The sequence below is a fragment of the Aethalodelphis obliquidens genome, unplaced genomic scaffold, assembly GCF_003676395.1.
Source record: "Aethalodelphis obliquidens isolate GAN/ISIS:26980383/991018 unplaced genomic scaffold, ASM367639v1 scaffold87, whole genome shotgun sequence".
Classification (NCBI taxonomy): domain Eukaryota; kingdom Metazoa; phylum Chordata; class Mammalia; order Artiodactyla; family Delphinidae; genus Aethalodelphis; species Aethalodelphis obliquidens.
In genome coordinates, this window is record NW_020838031.1 from 6916875 (window position 1) to 6942823 (window position 25949).

Genomic DNA, 25949 nt, shown 5'->3' on the forward strand with positions numbered 1-25949 from the left:
CTACGTACAAAAGACAGTCCTTTACCAGGAAAGTTAAGGCTTTACAGTCTAAACGGGGGTTAGCTTTGGGTGCTAAAATCAATCGTGTATGTAATGGTAAGAACATCACTCAGAAAAGACCCTCATCGACGGTCTTAATTAAACTAACAGCAGTCTGTATAAAAATACCATGTATCATTTACTCTTTTTGTATATTCTGTACAACTGGCAGGAGAGGCTTATGTGGTAGCACAAGCCAGGTGGGAATTTTGTAAAGAAGTCCAAGGAGGTGTTAGCGGCACCAAAAGTAATATGGTCCTAAACACCCAAGATAAAAATATGAAAAGTAGGTCTGACCTCTGAACAGTATGAAATACCAGAGATCAGGGCTTTAGAAGTAGCTCTGGAGCGGCTCTCCCAGGATCGTTTCCAGCCGCTGAACAGTCTTCTGGCACTGATGCTCCACCTCTTCACATTCATCTAAAAACAAAATCAAAATGAGTCAGTCTTCCTGCCTCAGTTCTCAGAGCCTGGTTCCTCACATCTCGCATTCGCTGGCCGTCAGTCAGAAGAGAGAAATGAAGCACAGTCCTGAGGTGGAAGCCATCCTGGAAACCCCTCCTCTGCCTTCCTCCTTCCTGCCTTCATTCCCTTCTTTCGGTCTAGGACTGGGGAAGCAGAATAAGACCCCAAAAAGTGGTGCACAAACGAAAATTCCAGATGCCTAGCGATGCCACTCTTAGTAGTTCACACAGCCCCTGTCCAGGAGGGAGGAAACAAAGGTGCAGGCACCTGGTTTTGGATCAGCAGTGAATCGCTAACGTGAAGGCATCTGTCTACTCGCCTCCATCACCCCGCTAATAAGCTGCACTGTTATTTCTTGGGCTGCGTGGTGGCACAGTGCTCGTTCTGCCGTCGGTCCAGAACTGTGCAAACCTGGACTTAAACCCCAGTTCCACCTGTCACACATTTCTATCAGCTAGATTACTTAATCTCTTAAAGCCTCTAGTTTTTTCCTTTATAAAAGGGGGATAACGGCATATGCCTTGTGAGGATTAACGACATCATCCACGTAGAGCACAGAGTAAGTGCTGGTCATTAACAGGCAGCCACCCCATTGCAGCCTTAGTGGCACTGGATGTTTTGGTATAATAACCCTATATCTGTGGACCAAAATATTCAATCACAGACATGCGTGAGGTTAAAGAAAAACAGTATCATAGTCTGCACCGTCAGCAAAAAAACACAAAAGTAAAGATAGTGAGATTATGCTATAAACAAATCTCAAATGACAATGAGGCAGCCCGAGCACCCCACTCAAACCAGGAGCTCAGCCTCTGCACAGAGGGCTGGAGACACGAACTCATCACAGGCTATCCAAATGTGCATTCTCATTGGGCACATTCCCACAGAAGTTCACTCTAATTATTTCTTAATAGTTTGGGAATTACCTTCCATCAATTCAGCTAAGAAAGGAATGGATTCTGGTAACAAGACGATATAATTCTCTCTTAGTTTTTCAGCCAGTGCCAGCACCGTAATCAGAGCAGCAAATCGAACCTGAAAGGGATAAAAAAGGTGAAGAATAATTAAAAAAAAAAAAAAACTAGTATTCTTGTATTACTTTATGATCTAACTTGAGATGAGCTCCGAATTTTAAACTGTTAGCCTCATGTGAGTTTATTTCACTTTCTGGCCAACTTTCATCTTGGAATACCAGTTTGTTTAACAATTCGGGATCCATCTATAATATGGGCAACCTTATATTTCAATCTGTGTTCTAGAATTACAAGCCTTTCATGTGAATGTCTTTTTATAACATTTTTCTTAAAACAAACCAGTAAAAATGCCACCTGCAAATTCAAGTGTGTCATCAAATGTGACTGCACTGGAGCCGCCAGCTGGCCTGGCCGCTGGTGATGCTGACCTGGCAGGACCGCGTCCCCAGCCACTGCAGGCAGGACTCCCGTCCTCAGGACCCTGACTGGGGTCACAGTGTGGTTGTGTGAGGGGCCAGGCGCCGGCTCTGCCCACACCCTCACCTCAGCCTGACTAAAAAACACACTCATTGTGTCATAAATGTCCTAGTTTTGGAACTTAAAAGATTGGACTGTTGCTCACGACTTGTCTCTGACAAGGAATGCAACCAGTTGTTTGTTTTGTTAGTGATTCACTTTGAAACAAAAGCTATGTTAGTCTTCTTTCTGGTTTTGGGTAATTCTGGTTTGGATAGAGCAAAGTGAGTTGTTGAAAAAACGTTTGTTACTGCCTATGTTCAATCAGGATTTTCTTGATATTGTACAATCAAAACAACATATTACAAAACAACAAATTTAATGCTGCAACTTTGTTAAGATCCTACAATTTAAAATTTGGGGGTTCCCATCCATACATCTGTGAAGAAGAATTAGCATAATAAGAAGAAAAATACATTTTGTTAATTACATTTTACTTCCAAGACCTTTCAAGCCAATGTAGAAAAAGAAAACTTTGGGCACTGTGATCCTTTCATGTGTAAAAAGGAAACTGAACTAGAAAAAATTAAAGTAATAAAAACATTAATCTGAAAAATAATAAATAAATAAAATTTGGGGGTTCATCGGAACAGCCTCATTGTTTTCATTACTTCCTAATAAATGCTGTGAATTTCAACTAATAAATTTATTAACAAAATTCTGCTTCAGTCTGTTTTATCCCCTGAGGTTCTAGTGTGATAATTAGCTTGAGGAATGGCAATTCATTGCTAGAACAGTTTGAAAACTTCCAAACTTCCGCTCATTCCCCCCGCCCCCCACGTTAATGGGCATCAACCGCTAGCCCTTACCGTGCGTTACTCCACCAAGTCCTATGCCTGAGATCGATACACAACAGGGACTCTGCTCTAATCAAAGGAATGTTCTGTAGACAAAGCATGCTGTCTCTGGGAGCACACTGACATTTAAATGGTGCATAAGAAACATGAGGAATTCAAGTCTTCAATATTTAAAAGTGTAAAGTATTTTAGTGCTCGTGCCTAGCACACCATGGGGGTGGGGGAGGACTGCCATTATTTATAAATGGCCTGTAAGAGAAAACCAAGTTTCCCAGGCTCAACCTTCTGCCTGACACAGCCAAACCCTGGTGCTAGAAGACACCCAGCAGTGCAGACCGGTGAGGCCCCAGGGAGAGCGCACAGCATCCCTGCTGGCCCTGCGGCTCCTAACCTTGGGTGAGGAGTCCCTCATCTTCAGCAGGATCTGGTAGTTCAGTGGTTTCCAAAGCGAGTCGTCTGCCATGGCCACTGCGAACTGTGCAAGGCACGGGATCAGGTGCTTCGTCACCCGCTCCTGGAACGTCTCTTCTCCTCCAAGCCTGTTTTCCAGCTGTTAACAGTGAGACAAGGACTGAGCAACGGGTCTCATTGCTGTTTGAGAAAATACTCAATGTATATAGTACTTTACTACCCTTCCTGGTATCAGCAGGCTCAAAAACCAAGGTGCTGTTTAGTCTCAAAAACCAGGTACTATTTGCTCTCAAGAGAAAGAGAGCAAATTTACTACCTTATAAGAACTCAAATGGAATCACAGCCCTTAGCATCATCCCTTCCCCCCTGCAGAACCTCTCAGAGGAGGGCAGCCAGACCCTGACACATTCTCAATGAACCCAGTTTTTAAGAATTAAAAACTTAATACACCTTACATCATATCTCTTATTTGAAAATACTTAGTAAAACTCTGTAAATGCCGCTACAAAGATAAGTTATTAATATATCCATGAAAAATGAGAAATCAATTTTGAAATAAAAATTTCATGAAAAGGAAAAACACACCAGCAAACTGTGGTTCTGGTTGATATAAACCCCGCAGGCATGTAACACTGATGGCTTCCTTATCTTTTAACAAAAGATCATTCCACTGGTTACCTGATCCACCAGGGGCATCATCAAGGCTTCTGCTCTCTCTCTACTTAGAAAATGCTGGGTGTCAAAGAGGAAGATTTTATATAAACAGTTCAGAATAAACTGCAGTAGCAAGCAGCACTTTTCAGGGTCACTTTCAGAGTCAAAAAACGCTTCATCTGTAGATAGGGGAGAGAAACAAATGGAAACAAAAATAACAAAAAACTGAATTTCACAATTTGATCTCCAGTGTTTAACTTCAAATCGCTATTAACAGAACTATAACCAGAAGGTTATTTCTAAAATGATCTAGAAATCACAATCAGGATGAAGGCAGAGCACAAATTAAATGGACGGTCTCGCAGGGGAGTGATCTGTTCTTTCAGAGTTGTTAAGATTTTTGGTTATTAAGGGCTTCCCTGGAGGCGCAGCGGTTGAGAGTCCACCTGCCGATGCGGGGGACGCAGGTTCGTGCCCCGGTCCGGGAAGATCCCACATGCCGCGGAGCGGCTGGGCCCGTGAGCCATGGCCGCTGAGCCTGCGCGTCCGGAGCCTGTGCTCCGCAACAGGAGAGGCCACAACAGTGAGAGGCCCGCGTACCGCGGGAAAAAAAAAAAGATTCTTGGTTATTAAGATTGCTTAGTTTGGCAAGTAGACTGCTTATTAGCATTAAAAAATAAACCAATCTTAATGTTTTAGAGTTACTTCCAATAACACAGGACTGCCCATTTATTCTTCCTCCCAAGTGAGTCAGTTAATAACATTAATTAACTGCTAAAGGAAAAGTGCTACAACACTTCAGTGTCTGACAACTGACTATAAAGAATTCACCTTCCTTACACTTACTGCATCTCGCTAAGGTGCACAGAGCAAGGGCACCAGCTGACCTGGAGTCAGCTACCTACCTGTTTTGGAGATGTTCACCTGGTTCAAGGTGTCAGCGAAAGGCTTCACTAAGTGGCCAGCAAACAGGGTAAAAAGCCCTTTCAGTTTTTCAGCAATGCAATCTGCCAAGTTGTAAAATGTCAACAGTCTGTCCTTCGGGGCGTCCTCTGTTTTAGCCCAATCAAACAGCTAAAAGACAAAGTAGCATTAGTTTCTTCTTCAGATCTTATAACTGATATGTGAGTAAAAGGAGAAGTAGAGAAAAGAGCTCACCTTGAAGAACAGGGGTCTGAATGTGACCTCAGAAAGTTTTACAACCATGGCCATGAGACAGTCAATGATGTAATTTTCCGTTTTTCCAATTTCCTCCAGATCATTCTGAAAACAGAAAAGCTGATTTGTTAGCCAGAGTAGTGACATCTAGCCCTAACTTTGACAAGTACAACAGGTCTGAGTCAGGTGAGAAGTTTAGGACGGGGCGTCGGGGGCAGGGAACACGCCTACCTCAGAGTGCTGGGCGCGGAAGTCCAGGGCCTCCAGGAAGAACGTGGTGAGCTGGGGCTGGTGGGAGGCGAGCTCCTCCTTCCTCATCACCCCGATGTGCTCGCATAAGATGCTCATAAATGGGCCCATGAGATTCTGAAAACACAGTCAAGAGACATGCCAATTGTTAATATTCCTCTAGTTCATTAATGCATTTATAATGGAATTAAACCACCATATTCTTCTTTAAGTGAAAATCTAAACATTTCAGTACCACATCTCCCTCCTCCAAAGTCTAATACCCAGTACGGTCTAACCTTCCAGTTCTTCTCAATCTGCTTGTATGTCTTGTTGATGGCTGGCAGTAAGACTCGGGGTGACAGCGTGGTAGCCAGGGTCTTTTTAAGGGACATGAGATGGACATTAGCCTGGGAGGCAGGAGCCATTTCACTAGTGACTTTCTCCAAGTGAATCACCTGTAGGAATATAACAACAACGATCAAGGCCACCACGGGTCCTCGCCGGGAGCATCTGTCTACACACTTACAGAAAGTCCTGGTAAGGATGGAAAAGCCAGTCCAAACGCTGGTGACTGGGAAAGCTCAGTGCACTCAGCATCAACACAGGATTCCTTTTAATGCCAACCTCGAATGTTAAAATAAATAAAAATAAAAATTTATTTGTAGTATTTAATATAAATTAAATAGATAAAAATGGACAGATGCCTCTTTCCAAGAGGGAGTCAGGGATGCAGGCAGATGGTGGAAGGCAGGACACAGAGCTCTCAGAACGACCATCTTAGAGAACAGGAATCCGGGGCCCGTGAGGAGAGACAGTCACGTTCTCCTTTGCTGAAGAATCTAGAAAGCTCCTCAGATGCAGAGGCCCCTTTCTATAAGAAGTCTACCTTCAAGGCCTGGCTGGAGAGTATGTGAATCGGTTAAGTCATCTGCATCATGGCACTTAAGGCTCCTAACTTCATAAACGGCCAGTGATCAATGCAACAGCACGGGGCGGGGCAGGAGGCCACTCTCGGGCATTTGCATTCAGTTGGAAATGCCATTAGCCCACCGTCTGGACTGCAACACAGGCATTCCGCCCTGACAGACGCCTTAGGGTCGTGAAGAACTAAGTGGGCATGCCTGTTTCTACAAGAAGCTCTACCAGACCAAGGCCAAGGAGCTCACGGGGGGGAAAGCAATGAAATACATCCTGCAAAGTCAAAAAAGAGAAGAGCCTCATGACAGAGTGACACCCATACCAACGTCACGACAAAACAGGAGGGATGATGGCAGTGAAAAAGGGACACATTCACTAAAAACAAGCACCTCTTTTCAGAAATAAGAATCCTCCTGCCAAACGAAAGACGTCAAGCACAAATAAAACAATCAAATCTGTAAGCTTTCCCCTTCCCCCCCTGTGGTCACCAGCTCACCTGCAACAAGACATCTTCCAGGTAGGGGCTGATGAAGTGCGGCAGGGTCCCAGCCACCTTCTGCAGGGCCACCAGGGCGCTGAGCAGGTAGACCTCGCCCGAGGCCAGGTCGCGGGCGCGCCTCATGGTTGTCAGTAATGGCGGCATCAGGCTGGAAAGAAAGGGCACAAGTTTCTTTGAGGAGAACGGAGCAGAAGTCACTCTGCAAAAATCCAAATAACCGTGTCCGTTACATCTCTGACGTCCCACAAAACGTCTACACGGTTTACGTGACCGAGAGCGAGAGCTCTCCCAGTGCCCACAGTACTGACTCAACATCACCTTAAATACCACCACCACCTTGCAGTTTAACACTTGCTGTGTGTCGGGCAAAAAAGCCCTGCACGCACTGCCCCACGGGCATCCTGCGAGGTTGGTGCTGCCTCGATTTGTAGACGGCAAAGCTCTAACAGGCTGCGTAACCCTGGCCAGCTGGCGAGGCTGCACGCTGGCAAACACCAGAGCCGACGAGAGAGCCAGCACCTGGCAGCTGTGGCCCAACTGGCTGGGCCCCTCTACGAAGCAGTGTTGTCACCTACTGCTTCCGAGGAACGCTAGTCAAAGGGGAGCAAAAACTGGGGGACAATACACATCAGGTAAACGAAAATGTTATTATTTTCCTGTTTGAAGAAAAGGTCACTTCTCTAACAAATGTAATTTTATGAAACTTCTACTGACACTCGGGAAAAAGTCACTAAGGTTTTATTTTCCAGCTGATACCAGAAACCTCGTGCGGTGGTCTTGTGTCCGGTCCCCTCGACATACCTGGGGAGCTGAGGGATGGCCAGGGCTTCCAGCGTGGAGATCACCTCGGCCACACACAGCAGGGCACCCCCCAGGACGTTCTTCTCCTCCTTTGTTCCTAGAGCAATCAGCCTCACGGCAGTGTTCAGCACAGGGACAAAAGGCTCTGGATTTTCTGCACCAAAATTCTTGCATAAAAGCTTTAAGGTGTATAAAGCTGTCTGTCTGTTGATTGGTTGTTCTTCTAATGTCTTTCTTTTATGCTTCACCATGGCCACAAGGACTGGGACCAGTTCCAGGAAGTGGTAAACCTGAAAAAGACAGCCCACCGTCCCACATAACTAAAGCTACAAACAAAATGCTAGTCCTTTTCTCCAGTTTTACTGCTTGAGACTCTGCCTAAATGGAGATCAGACCAAGACGTCCTGCGCCACACGATTAAACACAAGCGACCTTTTCTCCATCTGCTTTATTTACTGATAAATGGACGCATGCGCTTGTGACCAATTCTGTATGTATATAAAGCACCCTACCCGTGTGGAGTGAAAGAGGATTAGAATCGTGCTAAAGTTAAGGCAACATATGGTCCATATTAAGCAAGAATACTGCTAGGGTGCAATTCCACTCTAAGAGCTCTTATGACACGTATATACGTGGCTCCTATCAAAATTAGCATCACATTTTAAACACACACGCATCACAGCATTGTATTTGGATAATAATACACTTATTTAAATTGTACCGCTGGAGAAACTTCAAGCAGTTAAATGCAGCTCTGATAAAGCAAAGAATGGGAAATGGGTCTGTAGCACAGTCTTCACTTACAATTTTCTTCTTCCAGGAGGTTTTCTGCTGTAATTTGTTGTTCAGAAGATCCAAAGCTTTCCGGCGAACAGAGGGCAGTGGGTTCTCCAGCAGCCCTCTGATCACAGGGATGAAGGTTTCTGTGGGCAGCAAGGCATTGACCTACACAGCAGTTTTACATTTAACAAAAAAGGAAAATAAAAAATACAAAAGGGAAGATGACTCATTTAAGACAGACTTCCATTCGCTGCACACCTTCTAGGTGTGAGGCATTTTCACTCACTATCTAGTTGTTAGACTAACCTTTTAGGGAGGCATTACTAACCACATTTATCAAACAACAACAAAAGGATGCTCACGCCAAGTGAACTGCTCAATGCCATGGAGCTAAGCAATTCAGCTAGATCTTAAACAGTGGTCTTGGCCAGTGATTTTACTGATGAACTAGAAACTCCAGTGAATAGGTATCTTTTATTCCACTTGAATAAAGCGAACATTATACAGCGGGACATGAATCAATATTTAAAGCATCATATTTATTGAGGCACATGTTCTCATAATTGGTAGGGAAACAACTGTTTTCCAGATAAAATGATCTCCAGTCATCAAGAGATTCTTTTCCAAGAAAAATCTGGGTTGCCTTCTGTTAAGCTATTGCTAAGTTTACTCTTAAAGTAAAACTTTCTGTTAAATAACTTTACGGTGACATAGAACAGCAACAAAACACAGAAGACGGAGAAATAAACACCCACCTTGTCCAGCATGTCGTAAGCTTTACTGAGGAGTGCTCGCCAAAACTTCCCAGTGAGCTTGTCTGCGTTTCTTTCCATGGACTGTGCTACAGCATTAATGTAGCCAAGAACCATTTCTAGCAACCTGAAACACAGGAGACTCATGAGAGAGTCTTGTGTACTATTCTTCCAGCTTTTTGATTAAAAGTTTGAAATTATTTCCAAATACGAATTTTAAAAAGTAACATACCTCTGTTCAAGGCCTGTCAACACCTGAGGACCGCCACTTTCAACTACCTAATTTTTAAAGAAGGCATCATTAGAATATGACAGCCGATGATGAAAAATCATTTGAAGTGCAATGAAACATCAGAGACCGACCAACTCACTCCCCAGTGTTTTCTGACATTACAATTTAATCAGGTCCAGATCACCCCGTCATACTGTAATAACTCCATTTCCCTTAATTTAATTAGTCTTTTCACTTATTTTGATTACATTCTATAGATATTCAAACTATCTGTAAAGTACTACAAAGATTCAGAAAAATACAGCAAACGATTAACACCTATTAGTTTTCTAAAGTGCTAATCTTTCGTTAGCCCATATCTAATTTTAAGATATTAAACTTAAGGACACGGCTGTAGTCCCCTCTGTATCGTTCCCTAATCCCGACCTCCTTCCACCCCAAGCCCCACAAACTTGAATCTGTGGCTGAATGTCATCAGAGTACGTATCAGCCGGCAACATGCTTTCTTGATTATATTAGATTTTTGAGATCTATGGTAACTTATGTTGTTCTAGTTCATTCGTTTTAACTGCACACAGTATTCCTCTCCATGTACCACGACTTATTTATTCATTCACCTCTCTTGGTAGATATTTAGTTTTATGGCCCTTTTTTTTCCCCCTTTAGTAACAGTGCTAAAAAAGAACCTTTCTCCTTGAGCATCTAGGCAAGTTTTCATAGAGAAAGGAAACTGCTAGATAGCAGGGGTGAGCATCTTCACTTTGAATGGACACTGCCCTGCACTTTCTGAAGTGGCTGTACCAACTCCTGCTACCCATCACTGTACAAAAATGACCGTGTCCCCCCAGCCTTGCCACTTCCTGTATTAACAACTTTAAACTTCCTGCCAGTTTGATAACATCGTGGTGGTATCCTCTATAATCTGACTTTTCCTTCTTACTAGGGAGGTTGCTTTGCCACGCTGGCCACCTGTGACTCCTCCTCAATGAGTCCGTGCCCTTCGCCAGTTGTCCCAACAGAAACGGCTGCTTCTTGATGTATACACAGCAATGCCCTTCTTTTAGTCTGTGGCTTTCTTTTCATTGTTTATGGTGGCTTTTGGTTCAAGTTCTTAAGAAATTCTTTTCCACCCTCCAGGTACAACGATGTTTCTCCCTTGGTTTTCTTCTCAAAGTGCTAAGTAATTCTTTTCACTCTGAAGTTTTTAATCCACCTAAAACTGTCTTTTGTTTATATGTAAGATCAGTCTTTCTTCCCCCCACTTGGAAAACAGACCATGCCAGCTCTAGTTCTTGGACCTTTTCTCGCCCCACTGCCATGTGGTGCTACCAGCCATGGAGCAGGTTTCTTACATCGCATGGGTGTGTCCGCCTGATGTCCAGTCACACTGACCTGCCTGCGTGCTTGGGAAGCACCGCCGTCCTCGGCAAGCCTGCTGGACACAGAGCAATGTCTACGCTGATCACTCTCAAGTGAGCTTGCTGAGCTAATTACCAGTTCTACAAGTTCATCAAGTCTCTTTTTTTCTGATTCTTACACTTCATTTCTTTTGCTGAGTAGGAATAGTGACAGAGGGCACTTTTGTTCCAGACTTTAACAGGCACATGTTAATGTCTCATCATGAAGTGTGCTGTAAACCACAGGCTTCTGATGGATGTCTTTATCAGGCTGAGGAGTTCTGTCCATCTCACAGTGGTGAGGATTATTTTTCTGAAATCACGAATAAGCGCTGGATTCACTAAATTCTTTCTCTAAATATTTCAATGATCATAGGTTTCCCCCCGGATCTGTTCATGCATTATAACAGAAACAGAATACAGATATTTGAATGCTCAGCCATTCTTACGTTCCTGGTCATGACCCTGGATCCTCCTTTCTGTTTCTTTATTTCTTCATTTTGTTTCTGTATTTCCTTCTTTCTCTCTAATTTAAAGTTTAGCACACAAACAGAAAGGTGCACGAATCATGTGTGTAGAGCTCACTATATTTGGGTAAAGAAACAGCATGTTATCAGCACCTCGGAATCCTTCCGCTACTTGACCCTGCCCTTTCCTCCTTCCCAAAGAGAGACACTGTTGTTACGGCTAAAACCACAGGTGTGCTTTGCCTGTTTCTGAACTTCATACAACCGGAATCACAGGATGCATTCCTGTGTGTCTGCCTTCTCTCCTTCGATGTTATGCTGTGTGTCACTGAGGTTCACCCACGTCCAGCTATGACGAGACGCTCTGTCCACTCCACTGATGATGGACACTTGGGTTGTGGCCAGTTCTGGGCACCATGAACAATGCTACCACGAACATTCTTGTCGATGTCTTTTGGTGCACATGTTCACACACTTGTGCGGGTATATACCACTTGAGAACAGAACTGCTGAGCCACAGGGTTTACGTATATACAGTCTTAGTAGATCGTTCCCAACGGGTGTTCATGTTGAGGTGAAGAGCACTACCTGTTTCTATTACAGGCATGCCTCACGTTTTCATGAGAGACTTGCCGAGCTGTTTTTACTAGCCTAAAACACAGTTCCTTCAGAAAAAGCAAACACATTGAAAGAACATCTCACCTTTCTGATAAAATTATTGGAGGCCAGGAGCTGAGACATGAAGGACACTGACAAAAATTTAAAATGCCGCAGTTGCTTGCTAGTGTGAGCATCTATGTTAAAAACCTGGAGCATTTCTTCTTGTGATTCGCTCTTGTAAGATACTGATATGGGAAGGGTTTCTGAAAAAGAGCAACAAAACAAGTGACCTCACTCATCTTCGACCTGATTCTTTGGTATATAGATACAGACATAATGAGCCGGGTAATTTGAATCTGAATTCAAATTTGAATCCCACATTCAAATGCATACAATTTTTAGAGAGAAATCTGTTACTCTGTTATACACATAATATACAACATGTATATTATTATACATATGCATGTGTATATATAATTTGTTATACCCAGTTTTTCCTCTTCTAAATCAGTGAAAGATAGGAGTATATTTACCAAGAAAGTACCCAAACAGCCCTGAGAATACAGTATGTAAGACAAAACCAACAAAACAAAAAATAAGGTAACTGAGACAAATAAATAGAAGACAAAGATACTGCAAAAGGAGTCTGAACTGGCTCCATGCCCCATTTCCAAAGCTGCAGAGACATTTACTTTGATGGCCCACAACAGACTAAAGGAGGGTCATCCCTTGCCTTCAACATTGAACTCTAAAAGCTGCAGATGTCTGTCCTAAAACTCTGTAGAATCCCACATTCAAATGTATCAAATACGAAAGGGGTTGGGGTGCCATGGCTGGGGGTCCGTGGTGGGCCACTTAAAAAGCACTGTCCTAGAGAGTGACTCAGAATGAAGGCTTCGTCCTCAGCACGTCACCACACACAGCTCACCGGCGCCTCCCAGCTCTGTCCCTCCCAAACCCGGCCAAGCAGGGCAGACAAGGTAAACGGCCGGTCACCCAGACAATAGTCCCTGCGGAGTCTTCAGACCCTTCTTTCTAATGTACCTCACTGTTCTGCTCCAAAGGGCAGAGAACTAAGAACAGTCAACACGTCAGCCCTTTCTTAAGCCAACCTCATTGGTGCTGTAATTAGCGGAATTTTCTTCAAGACCCCTACGTGATAAAATTTTCATATTTAGTTACCACTGCTGTGGTACCTGCTTTATTTTTCTTCTTATAAAGGTCTTCACGGGAACTCCCTGGTGGGCCAGTGGTTAGGACTCCGCACTTTCACTGCCGTGGCCCAGGTTCAATCCCTGGTTGGGGAACTAAGATCCCTCATGCCGCACGGCGAGGACAAAAAACAAAAAAAAAAGCTTCACATTTTAAGGGGAAACTAAGATACAGCTAATAAGATGCTGCTAACTTGCTGTCACTTTACCATCAATTCATCCCAGACACTTGGAACACTCCACAGCCCACACAGAGGCACAGAGGTCTGAAAGTCAACGTGTGAGGAACAGCAAGCAGAAATCCCACTTACTGTTTTCCATAAACATTTGAGAAGGTAACAACCGTATACTCGAATAAAAATTACTAACTTTAAAAAATCCTTCTAAGGACGCACCATGGGTTCTGAAGACAAGCTGCATTACCTTCTGCCTCTCTCAAGCTTCCAGATTAAACAGTAATGAACATCGGACTTAATGCCCACCTTCTTTTTCCTCTGGCAGCTTCATTAAGTACTCAAGGATATTCATCAAGCTTTGGATCTGATGCTGCACAGTAAATTCACAACAGACTGAAATCCAAAATTCAGTGTCTGCCTCTAAAACAGCATCCTGTGTAGAGGAGAGAAACAGGTTGTAAACTGTACCTCTCCAATTTATGTTACTTAGTAAGTACAAATAAGGGAAACGTTTTAAAAGTACTTCTTCGCACAGAAAGCCACTCCACGCTGTTCCTTATGGTCACGTGTATGACCAGAGGAATCAGGTACTGAGCTTCTTACATAAAAAAGCCAATTTATGAGAATTATGAGGCATAATTCCAGGATAAACTGCATTATGATATCTGGCGGAAATGAACATACTACTTTACTTGGAGTAGGCTCTAGATCTATTCCTGGATCCCACGTCTAAGAAGCCATTTAAAAACAGCCCTGGACGTGTAACTTCTGCCCTCATCTCTCTTCAAAACAGGGCTCTTCAAAACTGTCACCTGCATCTCACTGACTTCAGTGACACCGACCCTCCTCCCCTGCCCCCTAAAAGGCTTCAACACCATGTTCAGGACACAGCTTAATTCCTGTACAGCTGTCCTCTTTGGGGCTTAATTAAAATACACCCACCCAGCACGGCACCAGCCTAGTTTCTTAGAAAAGTCAAGTCGCCCTCAGGAGAAGCCCTGTTGCTCCTGGGGGCATTCAGTGCCTCAGGCTCTGGACGCAATTTCAGAGAATGCTAGAAACACCTTTAAGAGCCCTTCTGAGCACACACCGTTAAGTAGTGCACACTAAGCACCACCAGCCCCACGTTTAAAGTGCAAAGTAACACAAAATCTGTGTGAAACACCCCCCGTTTTTCCTTGTCACCGCGCCCTACGCTCTGACCTTTTCTCCGAAGGCAGCCACCAGCACTGTTTTGGTGACATACTGTTCAAACAGCAGGAGGAGGAGAACCCAGAGGAATCTCTCTGCGCCCAGGGTGCCAACAAGCTGGACGAGGACAGGCAGGCGCCTGTGCTCGGGCACGTGGGGCAGCGCGTCCACAAACACGTTCATGATCTTGACCACGATGCCCTCCACGTTCCTCGTGACTTCTGCAGAGTCGCCACCATCAGACTGCAGGACAGCAAGCAGGGACACTGAGTAGAAGCAAATAACCCTCCGAGAGACAAGTTATGAGCAGACACGAAAAGGCCTTCAGATGTGCCCCCAAAAAGTTATCAAAGGAATTCTAATAATCAAAGACCAATCGGTAAGTATTCAAGGAGCATATATAGATTATGTCCTCGGCACTCTGTGGCCCTGAGGGGACTAGGAAGTGCACGGCGTGAGCACTTCCCCAAAGGAGATGTATCATCTCCACGAGACACAATACACTTGTGAAAAGGTTAACAGGAGGCACTAGATGGCAGATGCCAAAGACGGGCCCTGAGAGCAAGGCTGCTCTCGGGCCGTCCTGCAAAAACCAAGCAGGATTTGAGTTGTGCCTCAAGAAGAACGGTTTAATCTGAAGAGCAGAGTGTGGCAAGGCCATCAGCTCCCTGCTGCTTTCAGAATGAAGTTCAAACCACCTGGTGTGGGTACTCAGAAGATAACAGCCTAATGGATGAAAGGATGAAGGAACAGACACCTGCACAAACGGCTAGCCCAGTGCCCCTACTTCCACCCCCTTCGGCTCTCCACGTCCCTCACACACACTGCGCACACCACCCCCAGGCCGGGACTGCCTGCCCTTTCAGGGGGCAAATCCTATCTCCTCTTCAGACCCATTCAAAGTCCACTTCTTAATAAAGTCTGTGTGGTCATCCTGGCCCACGTGGACCTTCCCCTATCCTGAACTCTTCAGTGTTTATCAAATACCACTGGCATATACCATATTAACGCATATCGTTATTTTCCTTTTTATATACGTCTCCTGTAGTGGCTAACTTGCTGGACAGAGAATACCAACCTTGTACCAAGATTAAAAGGAGGAGGTGCTGGATATGGTCATCGCTGAAATGGTCAATAGCATGAGGAAAGACAGTGACAACAGTGGGGGTAAACAGAAAACGCAAGCGGACAGCCATGCCCATTCATGTTCAAGGCTACTTTTTAGTTTCAAAGTCTTCACTCCTTGCTGAGACTAGTCCGGCAGAGACCAGGTCTCACTCATCTCTTTGCGTACTGAGCTCTCAAGGGAATGCTTGGTAAATGTTTGTTAATTGTATGTTAACACATTTGCTCTAAAACTTCCTATTTCATCGACCTACACAGGGGTCTTATCAAACTGACGCAACGTCCTGAGATACACGGTAAATGTAAATGCACTTTGTCAGAGGAATGTTAAGGCACTTGTATAGTTATACTGGCAGTACAGCAGAACCAGCTCGGCATGTTTATAGGTATTTCTGGAAAAGACATTATTTCCAAGAGTACTCCTTAGCTTCACCACTTTAAAATTTAAGGGGCATAAATAACTGAGCATTTCAGAAAGGCTTTTCATGTCATGTATTTACCACTACTTGAATTTCATGCTATGTAAAATCTTAAAAATCAGAAAAATAACACCCATAATGGTGGAAAGACAGCTTACCTGCATAAGTGCTGGAATTACCATTTTCACTGTCTTGTTAATAACTTGAAAACTGTAAGTATCATCTAGACGCATCACATTGGCTCCCATAAATGTAAAAATAGACATGATGTTGTGTAGAACTTTATCCTGAAAGAAAACACATTTTTCCATATTTTCCATTTTAAGCACATCAAGTATCAAGATTCATTAAAATCAGCAATAAAAAGAAATAACTCAAATTAAAAATAGGCAAAGGATTCGCAAAGACATTTCTCCACAAATAAACAAACGGTCAATAAGCACATGAAAAGATGATCAATATCACTAATTAAGAAAATGCAAAATCCAAATCAGAAGACACCACTTCATACCCACTAGGATGACTATGGTAAGACAATAACAGCTGTGAGGGAGTGGGGACATAGAACCTCAGACACTACTTGGTGGGTACAATTTGCTCTGGCAAATAGTCTGACAGTTTCTCAGAAAGTTAAGTTGGCCTATGACCCATTAATTCCACTCCTATTGAAAATACTGAAAATATATTCACATAAAATCTCCTATACGAGTGTTCACAGCAGCGTAACTGTTAACAGCCAAAAAGTGGAAACAACTTAAATGTCCGTAAACTAATGATAAACAAAATATGGTATACACGTACAATGGTATATTATCCAGCCATAAAAAGAATACTGATTCAAGCTTCAAAACGGATGAACCTTGGAAACGTTACATGAAGTGCAAAACAGACACAAAAATGGCCACGTATTATAAGATTCCATTGCAGGAAACGTCTAGGATAGGGAAGGTAGATCAGGGTTGCTGGTGGTAAAGGAAACAGGCAGTGAATGCTAATGCACACGGGGTTTCTTTCTGGGGTTGATGAAAACGTTTAGGAAGTACATAATGGTGATGATTGTACAATTCTGTGAATAAAGTAAAACCACTGAATCGTATACTTTAAATGGGTGGCATTTAACTATATATTCATATGGCATACGAACTATATTTCAATAAAAACAAAAGAAAAATATCAATGATTCTTAATTTTTTCTGGAATATCTACCCCTTTGAGATCTACTGACTCTACACCAAGGGCAAAAAAAACCCATACACATTAAATCTTGTATATGATTTTAGTAGATTGAGAGACCCGCTAAAGGTCATGGAGAACCAACTCCAGGTTAAGTACATCTGACCTAAATCCCCTACATGAAAATATTTTCAATCTCTTCAAAATTTTTTAAATGACGTATTTCTATAAGGAACACAATTTCTTTAACTGAGGTACTTTATAATCAAATTAATTTTAAGTCACTGGTTGAAAGCTGTGTGAGGATTACCTGAGGATTCACGGGATTTTTTCCAAATAACACTAATACCACCACTTATTGGATAGCTACATTGCACCTAGCACCGTGCTAAGTGCTAACAATAAATTATCCAATCCCATTCTCACAACAGTCCTACGAAGAAGGTTACTATTATTCTCCACTTCACAAAAAGGGGAACCAAAGCTTAGTAAGATCAACCAGCTTACTGTCTCAGCTATTAAAGAAGCAGGGCCAAGAGTCCCATCAGCGCTGTAAGATCCAGAATGTCCACTGAGTTCAGAACAGTGCAGGCCTACGCATTTCCACGGAAAAAAATATCTGCTTAAGTCTTAAATCATTAACACTTACAGGAAATATTCCAGCAACAGTACCCAAAAGTAAAAGGGCATGGTGATGGGTCTGAGGCATCTCAGAAACGCGGATGCACTGAACTATCAATTCCACGTTGAACTTCTCCTCATCAAGAACATCTAGAGGGCGAGAAATAAAAAATCTCTAAGTGGTAGGTACATTCATACTCAGAGTAGATAATCCTTCCCCCCTTTCCTTCCAACAAATTACACACCTTTTGGTATTTTGCCGCCATCTGGAGAGAGTTTTTGGCAGATGTTAAGCAAACAACTTAGAATTAACTGTTTGGTGTATTCCATACTTCCCTGCTCTGGTGGCAAAGGCTCTAAACACCTTCAGGATGCCCGGAAGAGAAGTGATGGGAAATGAAAGAGTTGTACAATTTCAGTGCTGCATTAAGGACCACTGTCCAGAACATATATTAAATAAACATTTAATTTAAAATAAAACATTAACATTAAACATTTAATGTTAATAAAATATTAACATTATTTAAACATCAAGTCTAGGGCTTCCCTGGTGGCGCAGTGGTTGAGAGTCCGCCTGCCGATGCAGGGGACACGGGTTCGTGCCCCGGTCCGGGAAGATCCCACATGCCGTGGAGCGGCTAGGCCCGTGAGCCATGGCCGCTGAGCCTACGCGTCCAGAGCCTGTGCTCTGCAATGGGAGAGGCCACAACAGTGAGAGGCCCGCAGACCGCAAAAAAAAAACAAAACAAAATCAAGTCTAGAGCCTGCGCTCTAAAGCCCACAAGCCACAGCTACTGAGCCCGTATGCTACAACTACTGAAGCTCACGTGCCTAGAGCCCCTGCTAGACACATCTACAGAAAGCCTGCGAGCAGCAACAAAAACCAAACGCAGCCAAAAATAAATAAATAAACTTATTAAAAAAACCAAAAAACATCAAGTCTATAAACATGATGTAAGATTTCTAACTCTGATTCTTCTGGTGCAGGCAGGCGCTTATGTCACATTACCTCTCCTCTCTATCGCACCTTCCATCAACCTATTTTAAATCTCCTTAGAGGACAACCTTGGGAATTACTTTCTTTTTGGACGAGAGCACACATCCGCGATGCAACGCATACACTACAGCTATCTAATAACGCACACCTAAAAAATATAGCGGGTGTCACACTATATCCTTAAATACAAGTAATGATGCCCCCGGGGACATGGTGTTGAAAGTGAGGAAGGAAAGTAGGCCGGAGAAAGCGCTCATTTATTACGTAATACAGGATGAAGGTTAGTTTCGGGCCCTGGCAACGGGTTCCTATAATCATTCTTTACATCTTTCAGCTATAGTATTCAACTTGCTCTCTTTTACAGACTAGCTAAGCAAGAAGTGAATGTGAAAAGAGAATGTTAAATAAAATAAGATGGGCAAGAATTAGAATCTCATTCTCTCACAGATCAAAGGCAAGTGTCATTACCTTGACAGCAGGTTAAAAAGAGTCGGTATCAATATCTGAGGACTTTTGAGTTTCTTTTTGTGCTGCAGTAATTCTAGGATGAGGGTTGCTCTTTGCCAGTAAGAACCTCCAACTTCCTGAACAGATTCTAGATCTTGTGATTTTCTGGGAAACAGACAAGACAAAAAGTTAGAAGAGTAAACATTATCAATGCTAATAAGTAAAAATGACTGTATCCGATTATGCCCAATTGATGGGCATCAAAAAATCACAATGGTTCCAAAACATCCAAGGCCTGGGGGACAACAGTGTTCTCACTGCATTCATAGCTCTTACTTCTGCTGCATTTTCTGCCTCCTTGTTTGCTGAATTGTGCCTAAGGACTTAGTTTTATCTGGTGGCTCCAGTTCTATTCTGACTTGTTCAGCATTAACGGAAATCTGGAATATGAAGGAAGAATGGGTGATGACAGGATTCCATGGGTTAAAATTAGAGCAGTTTACGTTGATTCAAACAGATACAATGAACATGTTTCTGTCCACTTTGTCCCCCTACAGCCCTACAGCCCAGTCCAATGCCCAAAGGCAAATATCACTGACAATTTCTTATGTATTGTTTGGGAAATTTTCCATATACCAACAGCTCTATAAAGATTAAACACAGACAGACAGACAGACACACACACACACACACACATGCACACTCACAGAAGAGCATATTATGTACACCGCTCTGTGCCTTAATTTGTTCCACTTAACTCATCTTAGAAATCTAAGTAATTATGTTAAAATTCTGAAAACTGCAGAATCTGGATACTAAGACTTTACCACACTATTATCTATTTTTGTGAAAGTATTTTCCTAAAAAAGCACAACAAAACAAAACACTAAGTAACTAGGTGGTTATTCTGATCTACAGCTAGGTTTCAATATACATATAAACCAATGAGCAGATTCTCAATTCCATTCTATATGTCATTAAACAGCTATTTAAATCAAGCAGAATAATCCATGACCCAGCTGAACATGAAGCCACCATTCATTCCTGTTCTTGCCTAAGAGGGAGATCCTCCCTAATATGAGTAAGATCCAAACTAACATACACCCTACGTGTTCAAAACTATAATTATTTCATACAATAAAAATAATGATCGGGCTTCCCTGGTGGCGCAGTGGTTGAGAGTCCGCCTGCCGATGCTGGGGACACGGGTTCGTGCCCCGGTCCGGGAGGATCCCACATGTCGCGGAGCGGCTGGGCCCGTGAGCCATGGCCGCTGAGCCTGCGCGTCCGGAGCCTGTGCTCCGCAACGGGAGAGGCCACAACAGTGACAGGCCCGCGTACCGCAAAAAATAATAATAATAAAATAATGATGAAGACTTATAACATTGATTTTGCACTTTCTCTATGACTTCCTTTTCCATGATTCTGGTTAATGGGAACATCTGACTTCCTAAAAGCATTATAAAATGGAGGAAACTTAAACATGGTATTACTTGGAAGAGAGTAAACATCAATAAACAAATGGCAGGAAGTTTGCAACTTACCCCTTTAAAAACACTGCTAACAGTCTGAGCACAATGTGAGTTTTTACAGTTCACCAATAAATCAAACAATGTGCACAAAAGCTTCTGCTGAACCCTTTCATCTGAAATAGCTGCAAAAAATGGCTTCGTAATCTAGAGGCAGAAAAAAGGCAATTGAGATAAATGAACAAACTTCAATTCCAAACATGATCTTTCTATCATTCTCTTTTACAATGTGAAACTGGTCTCCATTTTGTCAGTTTAAATGACTCACGTACATCATTCAGTTTTGCAAAATGGGTCAAATATATCATATTCCTTTAAGATATGCCCAGTCTATTTTCTTGAAGTAAGACATTACAGATCTTTGAAACCCTGAACATGCTTTAGTTTCTGACAGAAATCACTGACCTTTTCGAGGGCTGTAATCTGAATGGTTGGCATTCCTGTGCAAAGTTCCTTTGTTGTGTGCACAGCTTTTATAAATATATCTAGACTCTTCGGGTCCTTATGTAAAAGGGAAGCTGAATATTCATTATATTTTCCCAGAATGAGATGCAGAGCAATGACCTCATCTTTCAGGACAACTGTGGGCTCCTTCTGGATCTTTTCTAATAGTTGCTCAATCACAGGCAACAGCTGAGAAAGTACCATCTAAAGTTTGGAAAATTTATTAGTAAATAGTTATCTATATGGATACAAGTTTTTGCTAGCTGTACAAAGATATCCGAAGATATGCTGCAAGACTGGAAGCTTAGCCTGGAGAAAAAAAACCAATAAAATAATGACCTCTTAAGACACAGGGATAGCTATTAATCCAACTAAGGCACCCAGGTCCCCTCTGACAGTTCAGTCTGTAACAGTCAAAAGCTCCAAACCCTTTAGAGATGACAGGAAAAATAATCTGTGAGCATCCTAACACTTTCTGAAAATAGGAAATACAAACTCAAGTTTTGGACTATAAAAATAAATTGTACTTTTTCTACACTACATTTCCAATGCTGTGTAATTAATATTAATTCAAATTATGTATCTGAAGTCTTTAATAACTCAACCAGGAGTCAGCAAATTACGGCTTGCAGGCCAAGTCCAGAGGACCATCTGTTTTTGTCAATTTTGTTTACTGAAACACAGGCATGCTCATTTGTTTACATACTGTCTGAGGCTGCTTTCGCAATACAATGGCAGAACTAAGTGGCTGCAACACATTCTGTATGGCCCACAGAGCCTAAAATATTTACTACTTGGTTTTTTACAGACCAAGACTGTCAATTCCTTGTTTATACCAGGGACGACACAGAGCTGATAAAGGCCATCTGTTTGCTTACAACAAGACAATATTATCAAATGGCTTTTACTCCATTTGATCCCTCTTTTAGTTCAAGTTGCAGTCAGTCCAAGAATGGTAAGGTCCATGGGCGTTTTGGGAACACAAGGATGAGAAGCAGTTTTTCTGTACCAGCACAAACCACCACACAAACATGTGATTCACAACCTCTTTCTTTTGAATCACAGGCTTCCTTGACAACATAATGAAAGCTTTGGATTCTCCCCACAGAAAAATGTACAGCCACACACATTTTAAAAATGAGTAAATGATTTTGGAATGTGCACAGACTTTTATGTTCAAATATATTATTTTGTGGAGGATTTTCACCTGAAGAACAAACAAAAACTGACAGTTTTTCAGCAGTGCATCGCCAGTGTTTTTCCCTGTGTAACTGTAAAATTCATTTAAAATCACATCAGTGATGAGACAGGGATAACACACAATTTTAAAATGGAAAGAAACTCACTAATACTTGCTTTTTGTATCCTGTATCTCTTTTCTCCACCTCAACTCTTCCCCCTCCCAAATTAATAAAATTTTCACATCTGAGTGTATACATGCAACTCTCACAGTCTTACGCACATGTGAGCAGTTACAATAATCTTTAGTAACATCACATGGATTGGACAGCCCACTTAAACTGCACATACCTCACTGCTGACGTCCTGAAGTACTTTCATCAAATCTTTTGCAATATAAGATGGGCAACTATATACACAATAAAGTAGGTTTTTCAAAGTTTCAGACAACTTCTGATGAGATTTCAGCTTCTTTTCTCTCTGTAGTTCCTCAAATAAAGTAGCCAAATCCTAGTATACAAAAAAAGAAAACCGGATTGGAAAAAAAAAAGTTACATGTACTACTTATGGAAGATTCTTTCCCAAATGATGCGACACTGCTCATGATTTTCAATACCCTTAATAGGAAAGGGTATCACTACCCATCAGGTAGCTTACTATCAAAAGCTAAACACTGGCCTTTTAGCCAGTAAAAAGATAGCAGAAATGAAACATGGCATTGCTATCTTTTTAAAATGGGGGAAGAAAGACGTGCAGACATTGACGTATCAATTTCTAAATTCAATGACTTAGTCAATAAAAATCCCTGCAGGGCTTCCCTGGTGGCGCAGTGGTTGAGAGTCCGCCTGCCGATGCAGGGGACACGGGTTCGTGCCCCGGTCTGGGAAGATCCCACATGCCGCGGAGTGGCTGGGCCCGTGAGCCATGGCCGCTGAGCCTGCGCGTCCGGAGCCTGTGCTCCGCAACGGGAGAGACCACAACAGTGAGAGGCCCGCGTACCGCAAAAAAAAAAAATCCCTGCAAAGCAGAATGTCAAGAAAGGAGAAAAAGGTTCCTGTGTCCACACGGGCATACACACTCTCAATCTTCTTTGCTACTGAGTTTACCTGAGCAACATAGGTGGCATCTGAGGTGATCTCCTCTGCTTTAGGAACCACATGATCTATGATCAGATGAAACTGGGATGCCACTCCGCTGAGGGCCTGGAGACAATGAATGGCAGCCCTACGTACTTCTTTTATGGGGCTTCCCAGATTAACGAGTAGAGATGTCACCACTAAAACCAAAGGGAAAAAAATTTAAGTAACGATTCAAAACATTGAAACAGTGTAAAACTTCAATAGTACCAAAGGGTGCATGATGCAAGCTTTCCTCTCAACTCCAGCTCCCTCTCTGAAGACCAGTCACTGTTTAATTGTTTTCTATCCTAGAGAAGTGTTAGACATTTTCTGTTATATTCTTTTGAAAACACACAAATGAGACCACAGCATACATATCCTGTTCTGCACCAACTGCTATCACATCTCAATGTATACTGGAAAGGTTTTCCATATAAGTACATACATATCTACATTAAGTATCCTTTTAAAACCGTACACAAATGCTCCATTGTATTTTACTTTACTGGTTACTGTATTTTACCTTACTGGTAAAAGTTTAGATTGTTTCTAGTCTTTTGGCATTAAAACTGCTGCAACAAACACCCTGTACATACATCCTTGCACAAGAGTGCAGAGGAAATAACCCATCTGTGCATGACACTTTGCAGATATTTTGTCCTGAATAGATGTTTGTTTTCACTTTCTTTTTGATGCGGAAATTTTATAGCTTTATAGAAGAATTTTTCTTCTAGTTTTACATGCTGCTTTGAAAGGTGCTCCCCACTCTAAAAGAGTTTTAAAAGTATCTACCTCTAGTATTCCATATTTTCTTCTAACACTAAAACTAAGTGTTTTTTAATGTGAAATCTTTAGTTCAGGTGAAATTTTTGTCTAAAGAATAAGGTTGGAGTCAAGCTTCTTTAATGTTTGCAAATGGCTAGCAGATGTCCCATGTAACAGTCAACCTAAGAACCCCACAGATCTGGGATATCAGCTTTGTCATTCATACATCTCATTAGTATCTGAAACGTATCTATTTTTGCCAACTATACTTCTAGAACCATGTTCAGTAAAAATGATGCACTTAACAGGAATGCTTTTGTTTCGCCAATTACGTGGCAAAAATACTAGCTTTTGATTTGAGAAGTATTTTCATCATGTTACTCCTACTCTGCTGTCACTTAATTAGGAGTAATTACTGATTTTTATCTCATGCCTTTTCAGATCTTTGGACATGATTATATGGGTTTTCTCTAGCCAGTTACATAATAGAATACCTTGTTTTGAACCAACTTTGTATTTTGGAATGAACTCTGGGGAAATGTTTATATTCTAAAATAATGTTGCTGGACCCAGCAAGTATTTTATTTAGAATTTTTGCATCATTATTAAACACAGCCATCGCCTTTTATCTGTAAGGATGTTGTGCTGGTTTTAGACAAAGAATCTGGAAGTTTTCCTTGGTTCTATGCCCTGCCCACTTCAATAACACTGAAATAACTGGCTTCAAGGACCTGGTAGAAATCAAGTGAATCAGGGTTTTTTGAAGAAAAGTCTCCAGGATAAAGAGACATCTAAATTCCTTTTATGGTAATTAGTTATTTAAGCTTTATCCCATACTATTTACTGGGGCAAATTTTGGTGATTTTTATCTTGCTGGAAATGATCCATTCTACATACACTACTTCTGGAATGCTAAGGAAGAGTGTGATAAGCTTTCATACTCTTCCAAGAAGGTCATATGAAAGCTGGAAATCCTTCCTGGTCTCCATGACATTAATTTATAAAGTAAAGCCAAAAATGAACAGCTGAGAAGTTGAATTCATACAAAGGGCAGCATCAGGCCAAGGTATCTGTTTCCTAAAATCCCCAGTCGAGTGGGGCAGAGCTTTCAGAAAAAGCCAAATTCAAAAACAAAGTACTAACTACTATGGTTACTATGTTCAAGTAAGTAACTGGAACCCAAGGTGGGTTAAACTACATTATTTAAGCAATCAGCTGTTAGGTATGTCCTTCCACTTAAAAGTCTATGTGACTTCATTCTCCCAACTAATTTTTTTCAGATTTGAAATAGCATATTTTACATAAAAGCTGAAAAAAATACTCGAGTTTTGCTTTTAAACATGTAGATAAACTTACTATATTGATAAGGCATAACAAACCAACAGCAGCCTCCAGCTTACAAACGTTAAACTCTTATTCATTTAGCAAAGACCTGCTCTATGCAAGCCTGAGCTGGAATACGTATTTGCAAAGAAAGTAAAACAACTGGTTAGATTCCCAAGCCACTGACAAAAAGTTAACTCATACAATTATATTAATATTGTAAACCCTTTTTCTTTTTCACAGCATAATATTTTCTTGTAAATATATGAAAACAAATACCAGCCAACACTTCCTAGACTCCTAAGGGAAAAGGTATGGCTAGAAGCTCACTGTGGATTCACAGTGGAGTGCTCTGAGGACAGGTGCAATGAGGAAGCAGCCCTCTGCTTGAGGCCCTGGGGGACTCTAGTGGTCCTTGAGCTTCCATGAAGAACAGAGTGCATCTCTCCTGTTTTCAGTGGAGTAACTGTGACATATCTAGGCAGCATAAATGCAAAAGTACTTCAGGAAGTAGGGAGGTGACAGAAGGCAAGACAGCAG

At 42.1% G+C, this 25949-nt stretch overlaps 1 protein-coding gene across 4 annotated transcripts in view; it reads right to left on the minus strand.

The window, feature by feature from the left end:
- The window catches only part of HEATR1 (HEAT repeat containing 1), a 47698-nt gene continuing 21749 nt past the window's right edge, over positions 1 to 25949 (minus strand). For all 4 annotated transcript variants that reach the window (XM_027094000.1, XM_027094001.1, XM_027094002.1 and 1 more), the window contains 25 exons: positions 23310 to 23479; positions 22555 to 22713; positions 20986 to 21228; positions 20596 to 20727; positions 19388 to 19491; positions 19073 to 19216; positions 17853 to 17971; positions 17636 to 17757; positions 15972 to 16100; positions 14282 to 14512; positions 13385 to 13511; positions 11794 to 11954; positions 9228 to 9274; positions 8999 to 9122; positions 8268 to 8408; positions 7464 to 7753; positions 6660 to 6810; positions 5542 to 5700; positions 5246 to 5380; positions 5015 to 5119; positions 4762 to 4930; positions 3881 to 4035; positions 3183 to 3341; positions 1431 to 1539; positions 1 to 459 (listed from right to left, as the gene is read on the minus strand). In XM_027094000.1, coding sequence (XP_026949801.1) covers positions 371 to 459; positions 1431 to 1539; positions 3183 to 3341; positions 3881 to 4035; positions 4762 to 4930; positions 5015 to 5119; positions 5246 to 5380; positions 5542 to 5700; positions 6660 to 6810; positions 7464 to 7753; positions 8268 to 8408; positions 8999 to 9122; positions 9228 to 9274; positions 11794 to 11954; positions 13385 to 13511; positions 14282 to 14512; positions 15972 to 16100; positions 17636 to 17757; positions 17853 to 17971; positions 19073 to 19216; positions 19388 to 19491; positions 20596 to 20727; positions 20986 to 21228; positions 22555 to 22713; positions 23310 to 23479 — 3674 coding nt within the window. In that variant the 3' untranslated portion in view covers positions 1 to 370. The remainder of the gene's footprint in view (positions 460 to 1430; positions 1540 to 3182; positions 3342 to 3880; positions 4036 to 4761; positions 4931 to 5014; positions 5120 to 5245; positions 5381 to 5541; positions 5701 to 6659; positions 6811 to 7463; positions 7754 to 8267; positions 8409 to 8998; positions 9123 to 9227; positions 9275 to 11793; positions 11955 to 13384; positions 13512 to 14281; positions 14513 to 15971; positions 16101 to 17635; positions 17758 to 17852; positions 17972 to 19072; positions 19217 to 19387; positions 19492 to 20595; positions 20728 to 20985; positions 21229 to 22554; positions 22714 to 23309; positions 23480 to 25949) is intronic.